The 16,343-nt window shown below is 58.0% G+C and overlaps 1 protein-coding gene and 1 long non-coding RNA gene across 2 annotated transcripts in view; one reads left to right on the top strand and one right to left on the bottom strand.

Moving 5' to 3' along the window:
* The window catches only part of LOC311591623, a 112,286-nt gene that overhangs the window by 2,536 nt on the left and 93,407 nt on the right, over positions 1 to 16,343 (bottom strand). The window lies entirely within an intron of this gene.
* Positions 894 to 16,337, top strand: ERCC2 (ERCC excision repair 2, TFIIH core complex helicase subunit). Its single transcript, XM_084771364.1, has 23 exons — positions 894 to 920; positions 1,175 to 1,274; positions 5,150 to 5,227; positions 5,311 to 5,373; positions 5,511 to 5,624; positions 6,972 to 7,088; positions 7,178 to 7,294; positions 7,542 to 7,665; positions 7,862 to 7,958; positions 8,214 to 8,347; positions 8,427 to 8,595; positions 9,036 to 9,154; positions 12,466 to 12,535; positions 12,613 to 12,682; positions 12,768 to 12,869; positions 13,822 to 13,885; positions 14,236 to 14,357; positions 15,117 to 15,209; positions 15,284 to 15,356; positions 15,503 to 15,573; positions 15,662 to 15,805; positions 15,925 to 16,068; positions 16,205 to 16,337. The coding sequence occupies exons 1-23, from the start codon at positions 916 to 918 to the stop codon at positions 16,295 to 16,297; spliced, it is 2,283 nt and encodes a 760-aa protein (XP_084627490.1). The 5' UTR covers positions 894 to 915; the 3' UTR covers positions 16,298 to 16,337.

The following is a 16,343-nucleotide window of genomic DNA, read 5'->3' on the forward strand; positions in this document are numbered from 1 at the left end:
ACAGCATCTGATTCCTTCTGCCCTCTGAGGGCACTCGGGAGGCAGAGGCAGGTGGATCTCTGTGAGTTCGAGGCCAGCCTGGTCTACAAAGTGAGTCCTGGACAGCCAAGGCTACACAGAGAAACCCTGTCTCAGAAAAAAACAAACAAACCAAAAAAAAAAAAAAAAGGTGGGGGGGAGGTGATTCTTTTATGATGATGGTGGGGATGATGATGTATTTATTGTTGGTGGTTGTCTGTTTGAGAAAAGGTTTAATGTAACCTAGGCTCGCCTTGAACTCACTCAGTACCAGTCACTCCTCTGCCTCAGGAGTACTGGCATTACAGAAGGGCACCACCACACGCTTTATGTATGTTTTCTTGAGACGGGGTCTCACTCGATATCCCAGTATGGCCGGCAATTTGCAGTCCTCCTGCCTCAGTCTTCTAAATTTTTAGATTACAGATGTGAGTCCCACATCTGGATTTTAATCAATTAATTGATCTCTTAAAGATTTTTTTATGGCTTTAAAAAAAAAATGTGTATGTGCACCTGAGTGCAGGTATCCCGAGGAGGCAGAGGTATGGGGTACCTGCAGCGAGCCTTAAAGGGGATTGTAAACTCTATTCGCTACTTGGCCAACCTGGACAGAAGCGGGAAGCGCGCTAACGTCAAGGACCTCAATCGATTCTCTCGGCTCTCTCCCACGTTCTGTTTGAAGTCCTCGGCGATCCCCAGCGAGGCCTCGGGCACCGCCTCTCTCCGCAGCCCGCCCTCCCGCCTCCCTGCGCACGCGCCCACCTTCCGCTTGGCGGAGTGACGGGCGGACTCAGCCAATGGCGCCGCGAGGAAGGTGGAGCTCTTGGGGGCGGGGCGGGCACGCCCCCCTCATTGAATATTCAGGAGGCGGGCGAGCGGACGCCGCGGCAAGCCGCCATGAAGTGAGAGGGGTGCCGGGGAGAGCGGTCGGCGTTGCGGTGGGCGATGGGGCGGACGGTTGGCGTCGCCGGGGCCGGGGCCGGGGCCAGGGCCGGGGCCGGGGCCGGGGCGCAGCGCGCAGAGCCTGCGGAGACCCGCCCGGGTGGCTTCGGGGTCCTTGGCGGGGAGACGCCACGGGGGCGGGCTGGCGGGCGGCGCGGAGGCCCGGGCGGCCCGAGAGCACGAGGCACCGACGCTTCGCCGCCGCCGCCGCCAGGCTCAACGTGGACGGGCTCCTGGTCTGCTTCCCGTACGACTACATCTACCCGGAGCAGTTCTCCTACATGCTGGAGCTCAAGCGCACGCTGGACGCCAAGGTGGGTTGGCGAGCGACGCCGCGGGCGGCTGCTCGCTCTCCTCGCGCTAACGACCTGATCGGGGGTGGGGGGGGGCGGGGGGAGCCCCCCGGGGCGTTGCAATTTTTTTTTTTCCCCAGCTCCATCCCGATGACCCAGGCGGGAGCCTCGCAACGAGTTTGGAGACCGGCCTGAGCTACACACAGTGAGACGACCTTGTCTCAACAACGAGGAAAGAAAGTAGCAGGGCTGGCTGTGTAGCTCAGGTGGTAGCGTGCTTTTGCTACCTGGCTCTCTCTGGGTTCCGTCCCGGCGCCGCGTTAAATCGAATTGGGACAGTCGTTACAGGATGTCTGTAACGCCAGTAGCAGGGAGGGTGAGGAAGAGTTGCCCGAGTGTGAGGGCTAGCCTGGGTTTCGTAGGGAGTTCCAGGCTAGCTAAGGCTATGCATAGGGAGACGCTGTTTGCAAAGAAATCCTCATAATATGGGGAGGGAGGGTTGTGCCTCAGTTGGTAGAATGCTTGCCTAGCGTGCCGGAATTCCAACACTGAACGAACCCCGCGTGAGATGAGGCATTCCTGTAACCCCAGCCCGGAGAGGCAAGAGGATCATTGGTAGTTTGCAGCCAGTCTGGGTGAGTTCCATGCTAGCCAGGGTGATATTATTAGCAAGATCTTCTTTTAAATATAATAGTAGAGCTGGTGCCTGGGGCACGCCTGTCATCCCAGCACTCAGGGAGGCAGAGGCAGGCGGATCTCTGTGAGTTGGAGGCCAGCCAGCTCTACAAAGTGAGTCCAGGACAGCCAAGGCTACATAGAGAAACCCTGTCTCAACAAGCAAAAAGTAAAATAGTAGAAGCTGACAGAGTGGCTCAGTAGGTGACACGCCTGCAGAGTTAGATCCCAGGAACCCACTTAAAAGTGGAAGGAGAAAACCCACCTCTGCAAAGTCGTCCTATGACCTTGCCATGTGTACCCACAAACAAGCATCACGCATTATAATAGTAACCACAGGATTTGAGAACAGTTACAAGGCCAAGTCTGTAAGGCCCCAGTGTTAGGGCATAGAGACTAGAGTCAGCCTGGATTGGAAACCCAGCTACATGGTCTTCCAGGTGGGCACACCATTAAACCTCACGCCACAGTTTCCACCCCTGTAAAATGATGGCTTTGTGATCCTGGCACTCAGGAAGTGGAGGCATGAGGATCAAAAAATTCAGATTCGGGCTGGAGAAATGGCTCAGAGGTTAAAAGCACCGACTGCTCTTCCAAAGGTCATGAGTTCAATTCCCAACAACCACATGGTGGCTCACAACCATCTACAATGAGATCTGGTGTCCTCTTCTGGCTTGCAAGCAGGATATTGTATACATAATAAATAAAGAAATCTTTTTTAAAAAATTCAGATTCATTCTTGGGACCAATAGTGTATTGGGGGGCCAGGCATGATGGGACGTGCATTTAATTACAAGCACTCCAGAGGCAGGAAGAGCTCTGTGACTTGGTCTACAGCCTGGGCAATATAGAGAGAACCCGTTCCATAGAGACAATTGAAACCAACATGCTGCACAAGTAGACATACGTCCAGCTAAGTCCCAGCCCACTTCCTACTGTTAGAGACAGGGCCTCCCTGAGTTGCCCAGACTCACTCTGCTGATCCTAGCAAGCCTCCTGCCTTGGGTTCCTGTCTTGAAGAAGAGGAGAAGGAAGAAGAAGAAAAATAATAATGTGTCATCCTGGGGTACGTGAGACTCTGCCTAGAAAGGAGGCGCTGCAGAGGTGGCTCAGTGGTTAAGAAGGTTTGGTGCTCTTCCAGAGAACCCGAGCTCGCCTGCCTTCCCAGTGCCCACCTCCCACATCCTCCTCAGCTCCTGCAGGCACCTGCCTACACACAGCATGCATACATACACATAGAAATTAAATTGTTTCCCTGCCCCCCCACACAGGGGTTCTCTTTCTCTGTGTAGCCTTGGTTGCTCTGGACTCCCTTTGTAGCCCAGGCTGTCCTCGAACTCACAAAGATCATAAGTTAATTTTGTTTAAGTTGGAGCTAGTGATTGCCTTCCTCAGTTGTTGTGGTGACTTTGCCATTGCATACATGAAAGGCGGCTGTTTGCAACTCAGGGTGACGTGTGTGTTTGTGCCATTGCATACATGAAAGGAGGCTGTTTGCAACTCAGTGTGTGTTTGTGTTAGGAATTAAGGCAACATTCTGAGCAAAGAAAAGTTCCTATGCTTCAAGCTTTATCAGTCATCTTTTTATTTTTCATCATGAGACAGGGCCTCGCTGAGTTGCGTAGACACTCTGCAGCCCAGGCTGATGCTGATTTAGCAGTCCAGCTTCAGGTCCCTGGGTAGCTTGGGTGACAGGGCTTCGCCTGGCTGACTGGTGTTGACACAAAGAGGCCAATTGGCATGTCTGCAGGTATTCGTGGCAGTCACAGTGGTGGAGGGGAGGTGCTGAGTATGTCGAGGTCAGCGGAAGCTGGTTCTTTTTTTTTTCCCCCCTTTTTTTGGGGGGGGGTTCAAGACAGAGTTTCTCTGTGTAGCCTTGGCTGTCCTGGACTCGCTTTGTAGACCAGGCTGGCCTCGAACTCACAGCGAGACGCCTGCCTCCGCCTCCCGAGTGCTGGGATTAAAGGCGTGCGCCACCACGCCCGGCTTATGGAGCTGGTTCTTTCCTTTCATTTGTTTGTTTGTTTGTTTTTTCCAGACATAGTTCTTTGTGTAGCCTTGGTTGTCCTGGACACAATTTGTAGACCAGGCTGGACTCAAATTTACAGAGATCCACCTGCCTCTGCTTCTCAAGGCGTGTGCCACCACTACCAGGCTTTAAAAAAAATTTTTTTTTTTTTTAAGGTTTATTCTGTAGCCAATGTTCCGCCTGCATGTGTGCGTGCCTGCCAGAAGAGGGCACCAGATCTCTTAGATGGTTGTGAGCCACCATGTGGTTGCTGGGAATTGAACTGGGCAGCAGGTGCTCTTAACCTCTGAGCTATCTCTCCAGCCTTTAAGAAAAAGATTTTTAAAAAATTATATTAACTTATTGGTGTGTGGGTGGGTGTGTGTGTGTACATGTACATGTGTACGTACTTATGTACATGTCATGGTGTGCATGTGGAGGGCGCAGGACAACTTCTGAGAGGCAGTTCGGTTCTTTCCTTCCATGTATGTCGTGAGGGTTGAACTCGGGTGATTAGGCTTGGCCACAGGCGCCATCTCGCTGGCCCACAGTGTTGTTAGTCCTCAGAGTCTTGCCCTGAGTAAGGCTTACAGAGCAGCTCAGAAGGTCCTGCCCTCTGCTGCTCAGCAAGAAGAACACAGAAAGAGGGTTCAGCCTGTAATCCCAGAACTCAGGAGATGGAGGCAGGAGGATTGCCAGAAGTTCAAAGCCAGCCAGAGGTGCATAACACAATAATAGGCTAGCCAGGCCTACATAGCAAGATCTTATGGGGAGGAATTAAGAATGAAAATTTAAAACTATCAAAAGGAGAAGTGGACATTGTCATTCCTGGTCCTTAGGGACAGTCCCACTGCTGTGTGTGCTGTGTGTGGGTCCTTAGGGACAGTCCCACTGCTGTGTGTTCTGTGTGTGCTGTGTGTGGGTCCTTAGGGACAGTCCCACTGCTGTGTGTTCTGTGTGTGCTGTGTGTGGGTCCTTAGGGACAGTCCCACTGCTGTGTGTTCTGTGTGTACTGTGTGTGGGTCCTTAGGGACAGTCCCACTGCTGTGTGTGACAGTCCCGCTGCTGTGTGTGCTGTGTGTGACAGTCCCACTGCTGTGTGTCTTGCCTTGCTGCTCCCAGGTGGTGGCATGGCATGGAGCAGCAATAAGCCTGTGTTTGTGTGGATGAGATTCTGAGAGCCTTGCTTGTCTCTTCTGTGCTCTACTTTCAGGGTCATGGAGTCCTGGAGATGCCCTCAGGCACCGGGAAGACTGTGTCCCTGCTGGCCTTGATCGTGGCCTACCAGCGGGTGAGTGGCCTCCTGAGTGCCTGGAGTGGCAGGGGTGGGGGTGGGGTGTCCTGCATGGGGCTGAGTTCACTTGTCATCCGCAGGCTTATCCCCTGGATGTGACCAAACTTATCTACTGTTCACGGACCGTGCCAGAGATTGAGAAGGTGGGCAGTGAATGGACCCCCTGCTCTGTCCCCTCCCCTGGGCCTCAGTGGTCCCCAGTTGCTGGCCTCAGTGGCCTGGTGGGCAAGGGCTTGCGCTCACCCTGAGGCCCCACCCAATGCTCCCGTCGTCTGAGCAGGTCATAGAAGAGCTTCGCAAGCTGCTCAGCTTCTACGAGCAGCAGGAGGGCGAGAAGCTGCCGTTCCTAGGGCTGGCTCTGAGCTCCAGAAAGAACCTGTGCATTCATCCTGAGGTGAGACCCGCCCCGAGCCCCCCGCCCCATCCTTGAGCTGCCCAATACAAGCCCCAGGGTAAACCTTTCGTCTTATGAGGTGACTCCCTTCTCACTCGAGATCATGGCTCATCCTTCGTAGGCCTGGTTAGCACCTGCGCCAAGATGAGAAACTGCTTGCTTACCAATAGGGGCCTCAGAATTTCACTTCACCTTATGGGACAGGTCAAAGTCTAAATGGTAGTTTACTCAAAGTATTGGGTATTTTTGTTTTGATGCAATATAAGTTAATTTCATGGTAGCCTCAGGTCCCAGCTCACAGTATGCATTACAGTATTCAGGTATTCCAAAACCACACACATCCGTAACCAAAACCACTGATGAGCCCAGTGCTTTCGGAGAAAGACTAGTCAGGATTTTTGCTTTATGTCTGGGGGTTTTGTTTAGAGAGAAATTTAGGCTTTTAAAAAAATTGTCTTTTAATTTTATGTGTATTGGTGTTTTGACGGCATGTATGTCTATGTGAGGGCATCAGATCCCTTGGAACAGGAGTGAGCTGCCACATGGGGTGTTAGGAATTGAACCCAGGTCCTCTGGAAGAGCAGCCAGTGCTCATAACCCCTGAGCCATCTCTCCAGCCCCTAGGCTTTTTAATTTTTTTAAAATGTGCTTGCGCGCGCGTGCGTGTGTGTGTGTGTGTGTGTGTGTGTGTGTGTGTGTGTGTGTGTGTGTAGCCGGGGTATGCACCATAGGGCATACATGTGGAGGTCAGAGGACAGCTTGTGGGAATCTGTTCTCTCCTTTCACTGTGTGGATCCCGGGGACTGAATTGAGGTGGTCCGGCTTGGCAGCAGAGATGCTTGCGTTGTGGTGTAGCTTGCCCCTCAGGCTGGGTGTGCTAGCGCTCTCAGCCTGCCACAGAGCTGCGCCTGCAGCTTCTCTTCACACTTCACTGTGAGGCAGGGCCTTGGCAAGCTGGCCTAGGCTGGCCTGGGGTTGCAGGCATGTGCTGCCCTGCCCGGCTCTAGTGGTAGTTTAGCTCCTCAGCCCTGCAGTAAGTCCTTTTAGCAATAGCAAATCAGCCAAGCGTGTTTGCGCACGCCTTTAATCCCAGCACTGGGGAGGCAGAGGCAGGCAGATCTCCGTGAGTTTGAGGCCAGCCTGGTCTACAAAGCAAGTCTAGGACAGCCAAGGCTACACAGAGAAACCCTGTCTCGAAAAACAAAAAAACAGATACCTAGCAAATCTGGTGAAGGTTCTCATTGGCCCCAAACCCCAGCTGACGCGCTATTCCTGGTGTCTTAAGTTTGGAGACCCAGGTGTGTACCACTTCCTGTCCCTGTTTTAAGTTGTCCCTTAATTCCCCAGGTGACACCACTGCGCTTTGGGAAGGAAGTCGACGGGAAGTGTCACAGCCTCACGGCGTCATACGTGCGGGCACAGTACCAGCAGGATGGCAGCCTGCCGCACTGCCGCTTCTATGAGGTGCAGGGGAGGGCCCGGGCCAGGGGAGGGGGACCAGAGGCACTGCATGCAGCTCTCCCTGACCCTGCCACCCTCTGGCCTTGCCCCAGGAGTTTGACGCCCATGGACGCCAGGTGCCCCTCCCTGCGGGCATCTACAACCTGGACGACCTGAAGGCCTTGGGGCAGCGGCAGGGCTGGTGCCCCTACTTCCTGGCTCGCTATTCGGTGAAGAATTGTTTTGTTTTCTTATGAAACAGGATCAGGTCATAGCCCAAGCTGCCCTCAAACTTGGGATGAGCCTGCCTCAGGGCCTGTCCTCTCGGCCCATCTGTCTGCTTGCATCTGGACTCTGTTGCATCTGCTTGTGTCTTGGGTGGTCTTGTCTGTCGTTCCTGCTGTGTCTGTGGCCATGGGAAGGGTGGTGTGGCGGGGGCAGCAGGGCCGCAGGCGACCTTCCCTTCTCTGTGCCCAGATCCTGCATGCCAACGTGGTGGTTTACAGCTACCACTACCTCCTGGACCCCAAGATTGCAGACCTGGTGTCCAAAGAGCTGGCCCGCAAGGCCGTCGTGGTCTTTGATGAAGCCCACAACATCGGTGAGGAGGGCGCCAGGGTGGTGAGGAGGGCGCCAGGGTGGTGAGGAGGGCGCCAGGGTGGTGAGGAGGGCGCCAGGGTGGTGAGGAGGGCGCCAGGGTGGTGAGGAGGGCGCCAGGGCCGTGTGGACAGTGGCCGCCCGCCGTCTGCGCTCCCCTCCCAGCCTGGCTGAGCCCAGCTCTCTCTGCCTTCCCCTAGACAATGTCTGCATCGACTCCATGAGTGTCAACCTCACCCGCAGGACTCTGGACCGCTGCCAGAGCAACTTGGACACCCTGCAGAAGACCGTGCTCAGGTGCGCTCTCTGCTCCCTGTGTGCTGTGTGTGCCTCCGTGGCCCTGGACACCTGCCCCATCCAGCTCCCTGTGTGCGGTGTGTGCTGTGTGTGCGGTGTGTGCTGTGTGTGCTGTGTGTGCGGTGTGTGCTGTGTGTGCGGTGTGTGCGGTGTGTGCTGTGTGTGCGGTGTGTGTTGTGTGTGCGGCGTGTGCGGTGTGTGCCTCCGTGGCCCTGGACCCCTGCCCCATCCAGCTACCGCCCCGCTTCCCCTCAGGATCAAGGAGACGGATGAGCAGCGGCTGCGGGACGAGTACCGGCGCCTGGTGGAGGGGCTGCGGGAGGCCAGCGCGGCCAGGGAGACGGACGCCCACCTGGCCAACCCTGTGCTGCCCGATGAGGTGCTGCAAGGTGAGCTTCGCCCCTCCCTGTCCCCTGGCTGTGTCCCTCACACGCCCTTGCTGTACCAGCTGACTCCGTCTCCCTGCAGAGACCGTGCCAGGCTCCATCCGCACTGCTGAGCACTTCCTGGGCTTCCTGCGGCGGTTGCTGGAATACGTCAAGTGGCGGCTGCGTGTGCAGCATGTGGTGCAGGAGAGTCCACCTGCCTTCCTGGGCGGCCTGGCCCAGCGCGTGTGCATCCAGCGCAAGCCTCTCAGGTGCGGCTCTGTGGGGGCCACGGGTGCAGGCCTTGTTGCTGGTGATAAGGGGGGTCTGGACCATAGACAGGTCAGAGCTGGCTGTGGAGGGAGCCCATGAGACTGAGGTGGAGTTGTCCTTGGCAGTGAGTGCTGCAGGCCTACCTGGTGCTCCCACACCTCGCATCTGGGGGGCGAGGGTGCATACAGATGACAGCCTTTGTGAGCCTGGGAAAAGTGTGTGGCTATTGTTTTGAGTGTGGGGGTCTATGTGACTGGCTGAGGGCCTGCTCGGCAGGATTTTGCATATGAGCAATGAGCCTTAGCATCATGTATCGCCTTGTGCTTCAGCCTGGAATGGTAGCTCTGGGTGTCTCACACTGTGGGGACAGGCTGGCCTCAATGCCCAGTGCCCAGGGAAACAGGCGGCCAAGAGTCGGCCTGACCCCATCACTTCTCAGGTTCTGTGCTGAGCGCCTCCGCTCCCTGCTGCACACCCTGGAGATCGCTGACCTGGCTGACTTCTCCCCGCTCACGCTCCTGGCTAACTTCGCCACTCTCGTCAGCACTTACGCCAAGGGTAAGTCCCCCTTTCTCTCTACTGGGCCCTGACAGCAGGATTGGAGGCCCCCCCCCCCCCCCCGCCACATCGGGTGGCGTATTAGCAGGGGGTCAGGAATTCAAGCTGTTTGGAAGGCCCTGGGGCGCCGTACAAAGTTCCTGAGTGACCAAGCCACATGTTGAGAGGCTGCAGAGTTGAGAGGCTGCAGAGTGGAGAGAGTAAGTGGGCAGTGGTGGGACACTGACCCGGGAATGCTGTGGTCGCCTCACCTTTGGCAGGGTCAGGAGCCCTCATGTGGAGCTGAGGGCACTGGGGCCCATGGCAGGTTCCAGGCAAGGGCTGTGCTTGGTTCATCTAGCAGGGAGAGGGGATCCTAGACAGTGGGACAGGAAAGGGCGCTTGGGAGGAAGAGGCCAGGGTGTAGAGCATGGCGCTGGGCATAAGACCTCGAGGGAGAGCGTATAGGCTGGTGCAGGGAGGCCTGCCTTGCAGGAGGACATTCTGGAGGCTCTGCTTAGTCTCTCTGTATTGTGACAACCCCCCCTTCCCGCCCCCACCAGCTTTACACTGTGTTTTCAAGCTTATCCCTGGGGATTACCACAGTAGCCAGGAAACCAGGTCAGCTGGCATCCTGCAGCTGGGCCAACCTCAAAAGGAGGGTATCCCCCAGCAGCCCCACCCCAGGGCTGCAGCTGTCGCTTCCCTCTGCTTTCAGCCCTCACCTGGCGCTGCTCTTGGCCTTTGTTGTGCTCCTTCCCCCACCCCACTCCCTGCACCCCAGTCACTTGCCTGAGTCCTTTAGGTCCCAGAAGTCAACCTCCCACCCCCCGGTGCTGGGCCTGCCCCTCCTCTGTCCCAGCTGTGGCTCTGATCATTGCCCTCAGGATAGCGGTCTCCTCCAGCACAAGGAGAGCCCTGTGGGTGGGACCTGAGGCTGTGTCGGTCACTGCTGTGTCCTTGGCGAAGGCTGGACACACAGGACCTGATCACGTTTTGCCAAGTGAAACAGAGTCAGTGAATGTATTCATTTGTTCAGTTGGCAAGTGAGCCAGGCCAGGCACTGTGGAAGCAACAGGAAATGGAAACAGCCTCGTCCTCCTCTCCCAGGAGTCACAGCCTCAGGGAGAGCTAGGAGCAGAGATGATTCCAGAAGGTGACACTAGGAAGTGTGGTGGCTGCAAGGCGCAGTAGCACCAGCCTCCAGCCTCCCAGGGTGTCTCTGGGGCAGCGGCTCAGACAACCAAATAGGCCCTGGAGGGTGACTGACCCAGCAGCTAGGACGCAGGGTCCGTGGGCACGCTTCTGGGTCGTGGCGGGTGTGGAGACTAGCCAGCTTAGGGTTCTACGGCATCTCCTTGCTGCTGTGTGGGGAGCAGGGGTGGCAGAGGCCGAAGGGCGGGCCTCTCTGCAGGACCTTGCAGCAGAGCCAGCCATGCTCCCTCCACTTCTCACCTGAGCATCTGCACAGCCCGGCCATGCAGAAGTGGCGGGGGGGGGGGGGGGGGCGATTTGCATTCTGGTGCCTGGTTCCGCACTAAGATGCAGAGTGTCTGGGGTGACGCAGCAGGCCGGAGTGGTAGGCTCACCATGGAGAGTGTCTGGGGTGACGCAGCAGGCCGGGGTGGTAGGCTCACCATGGAGAGTGTCTGGGGTGACGCAGCAGGCCGGGGTGGTAGGCTCACCATGGAGAGTGTCTGGGGTGACGCAGCAGGCCGGGGTGGTAGGCTCACCATGGAGAGTGTCTGGGGTGACGCAGCAGGCCGGGGTGGTAGGCTCACCATGGAGAGTGTCTGGGGTGACGCAGCAGGCCGGGGTGGTAGGCTCACCATGGAGAGTGTCTGGGGTGACGCAGCAGGCCGGGGTGGTAGGCTCACCATGGAGAGTGTCTGGGGTGACGCAGCAGGCCGGGGTGGTAGGCTCACCATGGAGAGTGTCTGGGGTGACGCAGCAGGCCGGGGTGGTAGGCTCACCATGGAGAGTGTCTGGGGTGACGCAGCAGGCCGGGGTGGTAGGCTCACCATGGAGAGTGTCTGGGGTGACGCAGCAGGCCGGGGTGGTAGGCTCACCATGGAGAGTGTCTGGGGTGACGCAGCAGGCCGGGGTGGTAGGCTCACCATGGAGAGTGTCTGGGGTGACGCAGCAGGCCGGGGTGGTAGGCTCACCATGGAGAGTGTCTGGGGTGACGCAGCAGGCCGGGTGGTAGGCTCACCATGGAGAGTGTCTGGGGTGACGCAGCAGGCCGGGGTGGTAGGCTCACCATGGAGAGTGTCTGGGGTGACGCAGCAGGCCGGGGTGGTAGGCTCACCATGGAGAGTGTCTGGGGTGACGCAGCAGGCCGGGGTGGTAGGCTCACCATGGAGAGTGTCTGGGGTGACGCAGCAGGCCGGGTGGTAGGCTCACCATGGAGAGTGTCTGGGGTGACGCAGCAGGCTGGGGTGGTAGGCTCACCATGGAGAGTGTCTGGGGTGACGCAGCAGGCTGGGGTGGTAGGCTCACCATGGAGAGTGTCTGGGGTGACGCAGCAGGCCGGGTGGTAGGCTCACCATGGAGAGTGTCTGGGGTGACGCAGCAGGCTGGGGTGGTAGGCTCACCATGGAGAGTGTCTGGGGTGACGCAGCAGGCTGGGGTGGTAGGCTCACCATGGAGAGTGTCTGGGGTGACGCAGCAGGCCGGGGTGGTAGGCTCACCATGGAGAGTGTCTGGGGTGACGCAGCAGGCCGGGGTGGTAGGCTCACCATGGAGAGTGTCTGGGGTGACGCAGCAGGCCGGGGTGGTAGGCTCACCATGGAGAGTGTCTGGGGTGACGCAGCAGGCCGGGGTGGTAGGCTCACCATGGAGAGTGTCTGGGGTGACGCAGCAGGCCGGGGTGGTAGGCTCACCATGGAGAGTGTCTGGGGTGACGCAGCAGGCCGGGGTGGTAGGCTCACCATGGAGAGTGTCTGGGGTGACGCAGCAGGCCGGGGTGGTAGGCTCACCATGGAGAGTGTCTGGGGTGACGCAGCAGGCCGGGGTGGTAGGCTCACCATGGAGAGTGTCTGGGGTGACGCAGCAGGCCGGGGTGGTAGGCTCACCATGGAGAGTGTCTGGGGTGACGCAGCAGGCCGGGGTGGTAGGCTCACCATGGAGAGTGTCTGGGGTGACGCAGCAGGCCGGGGTGGTAGGCTCACCATGGAGAGTGTCTGGGGTGACGCAGCAGGCCGGGGTGGTAGGCTCACCATGGAGAGTGTCTGGGGTGACGCAGCAGGCCGGGGTGGTAGGCTCACCATGGAGAGTGTCTGGGGTGACGCGGCAGGCCGGGGTGGTAGGCTCACCAGCACCCCCTCCACCAGGCTTCACCATTATCATCGAGCCCTTTGACGACAGGACCCCCAGCATCGCCAACCCAATCCTGCACTTCAGGTGAAATGCACCCGTGTGGGATGGGACAGGCTCGACCCCACACTCTGCCCTATGTGACCACTGTTGTCGTCCCACAGCTGTATGGACGCCTCCTTGGCCATCAAGCCTGTGTTTGAGCGCTTTCAGTCTGTCATCATCACCTCCGGGGTGAGGACTCTGCTGCTCCTCCATGGGGGTCCTGGTCCCTGTCCTTGTCTTGTCCTACTGAGGTCTCCCTTGCTGTCTGTTGCAGACACTGTCCCCACTGGACATCTACCCCAAGATCCTGGACTTCCACCCTGTCACCATGGCAACCTTCACCATGACACTGGCCCGAGTCTGCCTCTGCCCAATGGTGAGTGGGTGAGACAGGTGGGGCCACCTGCCCCCTGGCTTCTACCTACACAACCGGCTGCTCAGCTGAGGCACGGGCCTGGTGGGTACACCAAGCCATCGAGTGGCACCTGTATGGGAGGGCCCCTTCCTAGGGACCAGGCCATAGTGCTGAGAGAGCGTGCAAAAGTGCATGCTGGTGCAGCGCAGGCCTGGGCAGGTGGTGCTTGGTCAGGGTGGCTTTGCTGTTTGTCACCCAGCTGAGACTTGGGAAATGAGCCTCCTTGTGAAGCCTGGGGCAGAGCTGTCCCCTCAGGCTCCTGGCCTCTGCTGCTGCATGCAGCCAAGGGTGGCTGGGTATGCTTCCTGGCACAAGATCAGAAAACCTTATGGTGGAGCAGAAACTTTGTCGGAGAGTGGGTGGGGTTAGTGTTGTTTTTAAAACTGTAGGTTTTGGAACCTTCCCTCTGACCACTGGCATGGTAGACTGGGGAGGGTTGCTAATGGGGTGTGTGCTGTGGGTGACCTGTGTCTGGAACTGCTTAAGCTGAGTGTAGCCTTGCTTAGAAGCAGAGGGGCCGGGCCCTTCCCCGGGGCTTGTTGCTGGTGACTATAGGCATGGCTGATGGTTGAGCTCCAGGCATTTGCCTCAGTTGTGCTAACCACAGGCTTAGGACCATCGATTCCATTGTCTCCATAAGGTTTTCCTTGAGCTCTGGCCAGATTTGGTACAGTGCTTGCCTAGCATGCACCAGGCCCTGGCTTCCATGCCCAGAAGTACATAGGCGTGGTGTGGTGATACTGAACTCGGGAAATGGGCAGGAGCCCAGCATCACCTGAGCTACACAGAAGTTCAGGAGGTTGGGGAACCTGGGCTTGGGAGGATGGATAGCCTCAGGGAGGCTACTCTCAACAAAGAGGGCATCGGCTGTCCGTCAAGTGTTGCCACATTGCCCTCACCCTGGCTCTTCCAGATCATTGGCCGTGGTAATGACCAGGTGGCCATCAGCTCCAAATTTGAGACAAGAGAAGATATTGGTGAGTCGCCCGTGGGCGTGGCTAGGGTGGGTCTCGGGCGGCCCAGGACCTGCTGCCGTAGCAGGGCCCCAGCCTGTGGCTATCACTGACCTCCTTCTCAACCTCAGTGCGCCCACTGTCTCTTCACTTGGGGCTCTGATCCACCAGGCCTGTAACTGAGCCTCATCATATAGCACAGGGGCCTTAGGACACTGGCACATGTCTCCTGCACTGTGACGTTATCCGGCCTTGATGAACCTCGGGGTGGGGGACCGCCGCCTAGTATGCTTGGGAGGTAAATTGGGGGTATGGGCAGGTGGCCTCAGTGGGAGCCAAGAGAGGATCTTATCTCTGACCTCCCCTCTCCCTAGCTGTAATCCGCAACTATGGCAACCTCCTGCTGGAGATGTCTGCTGTGGTCCCCGATGGCATCGTGGCCTTCTTTACCAGCTACCAGTACATGGAAAGCACTGTGGCCTCCTGGTATGAGCAGGTACACTTGGCCACCCTGCCAGACTCAGCTCTGCTGTTCCTGTGGGGCTTCACTCTGTTTCCAGTGGTGACAGGTGCCAACAGCACCCCTGCCCATCCCCACCAGCAGGCACCACCCTACCTTTGGGGCTCATGGGCTGTGCTGCTCTTGGGGTTACCACAAACTACATCCCCAGCAAGCAGGCTTGTGCTTGCGTTTAAGGTTCCAAAGAGTTAGGCAGGACCAGGAGCTCTCATCCATGCGTGGATGAGCCGTGGGGGTTCTGTGGGGATGCAGGCTTGGCCCTTCTGTCCTGTGTCTGCAGTGAGCTCAGCTTTCAGGCCTGTGCTGGAATGGCACTGTACACTATGGGTGTGTCCAGGCCGGGTACCTAGTCTGGACTCCCCAGTGAGGGGCTGTCGGGTTAGTTAAGTGGTAGACCAGTTGATCCCTAGTGCCTCACAGAGTTCATCTTTTCCAAATAAGTTCCCACACTCAGCATTTGGTAGAGCTTGCTCACTGGGGTGCGCGGTAACCCCGAGTCGGTCCTGGTGTGCTGCCTCATTTGGTGAGCCCTTCCTTCACCACCGCAGAGACACACTTGATCTCTGGACAACCTTGCAGGGCCACTTTGGGCCCTGTGCCCACCTTCCTGGGTGGTGATGGGCTCCCCACTTTTGACTGCCGATGAGGTTGGATCTTGTGGGAGACTACAGCAGTGCAGCTGGACTAGGAGTGCTTGGCCCTGTGGCCAGTGCCCTGACCTCCCTGTCGCCCCAGGGCATCCTTGAAAACATCCAGAGGAACAAGCTGCTCTTCATTGAGACCCAGGATGGGGCCGAGACCAGTGTGGCCCTGGAGAAGTACCAAGAGGTGGGTGCCGGGGCAGCGGGGAAATGCCAGCAGGTGAGCGGGGGGCTGAGGAGTGACTGCCTCTGCCTCCCTAGGCCTGCGAGAATGGCCGAGGGGCCATTCTGCTCTCCGTGGCTCGGGGCAAAGTGTCAGAAGGAATTGACTTTGGTGAGTAGACCTGGCTCCTAGCCCAGTGGCCTACCCACCCTTCCCGTACAGCTCCCTTGGGGACCACTGGCCACACCCTAGGGCCACCATAAGCACACACCTCAGCACCTTCCCAGGATACACTGTAACCCCGCTGTCCTACCCAGTGCACCACTATGGTCGGGCTGTGATCATGTTTGGCGTCCCCTATGTCTACACCCAGAGCCGAATTCTCAAGGTAAGTGGGGGAGGCCGTGGTGTGGGGAGGGGGCGGGTCTTGTGTGTGGGAAGGGCGGGCTCTGCAGCTTAGCCTCCTCATCCCCCAGGCCCGGCTAGAGTACCTGCGGGACCAGTTCCAGATCCGCGAGAATGACTTCCTCACCTTTGATGCCATGCGCCACGCAGCCCAGTGTGTGGGTCGCGCCATCAGGGGCAAGACAGACTACGGTCTCATGATCTTTGCTGACAAGGTGGGGGTCAGGGGCCCTGGGCACCCCAGCCTAGCTGCTCCCACTTCCTCACAGGGTACAGAGTGGTGTACAGCCTGTGCTCACACCTGGGGTTTGATGCCTTCCCTCCCCCCCCACAGCGGTTTGCTCGGGCTGACAAACGTGGGAAGCTGCCTCGATGGATCCAGGAGCACCTGACTGACTCCAACCTCAACCTGACGGTGGATGAGGGCGTGCAGGTTGCCAAGTACTTCCTGCGGCAGATGGCGCAGCCCTTCCACCGGGTAAACACTGGCCCCTCCTCCCGTGTGCACACTCTTCCTTCCTAGTGTGGCCGTGCACTCCAGCCACGGGGCGCTCTGGGTCTTTTGGATGTGTGCAAGCTGACAGACACCCGGTCTTTACCCTCTGTCCCTACAGGAGGACCAGCTGGGCCTGTCGCTGCTCAGTCTGGAGCAGCTGCAGTCAGAGGAGACGCTACGGCGGATTGAGCAGATCGCACAGCAGCTCTGAACACACAGCTGTGGGGTGACACCTGTGGCCCCCCCGGGAGGCATTC

Source organism: Acomys minous (assembly GCF_964271855.1).
Source record: "Acomys minous genome assembly, chromosome: 20".
NCBI lineage: Eukaryota > Metazoa > Chordata > Mammalia > Rodentia > Muridae > Acomys > Acomys minous.

Coding starts and splice junctions, on each gene's coding strand:
- ERCC2 (XM_084771364.1), top strand. Junction 7,666..7,861: donor TGATGAAGCCCACAACATCG/GTGAGGAGGGCG, acceptor GCCTTCCCCTAG/ACAATGTCTGCATCGACTCC. Junction 13,886..14,235: donor TGAGACAAGAGAAGATATTG/GTGAGTCGCCCG, acceptor CCCTCTCCCTAG/CTGTAATCCGCAACTATGGC.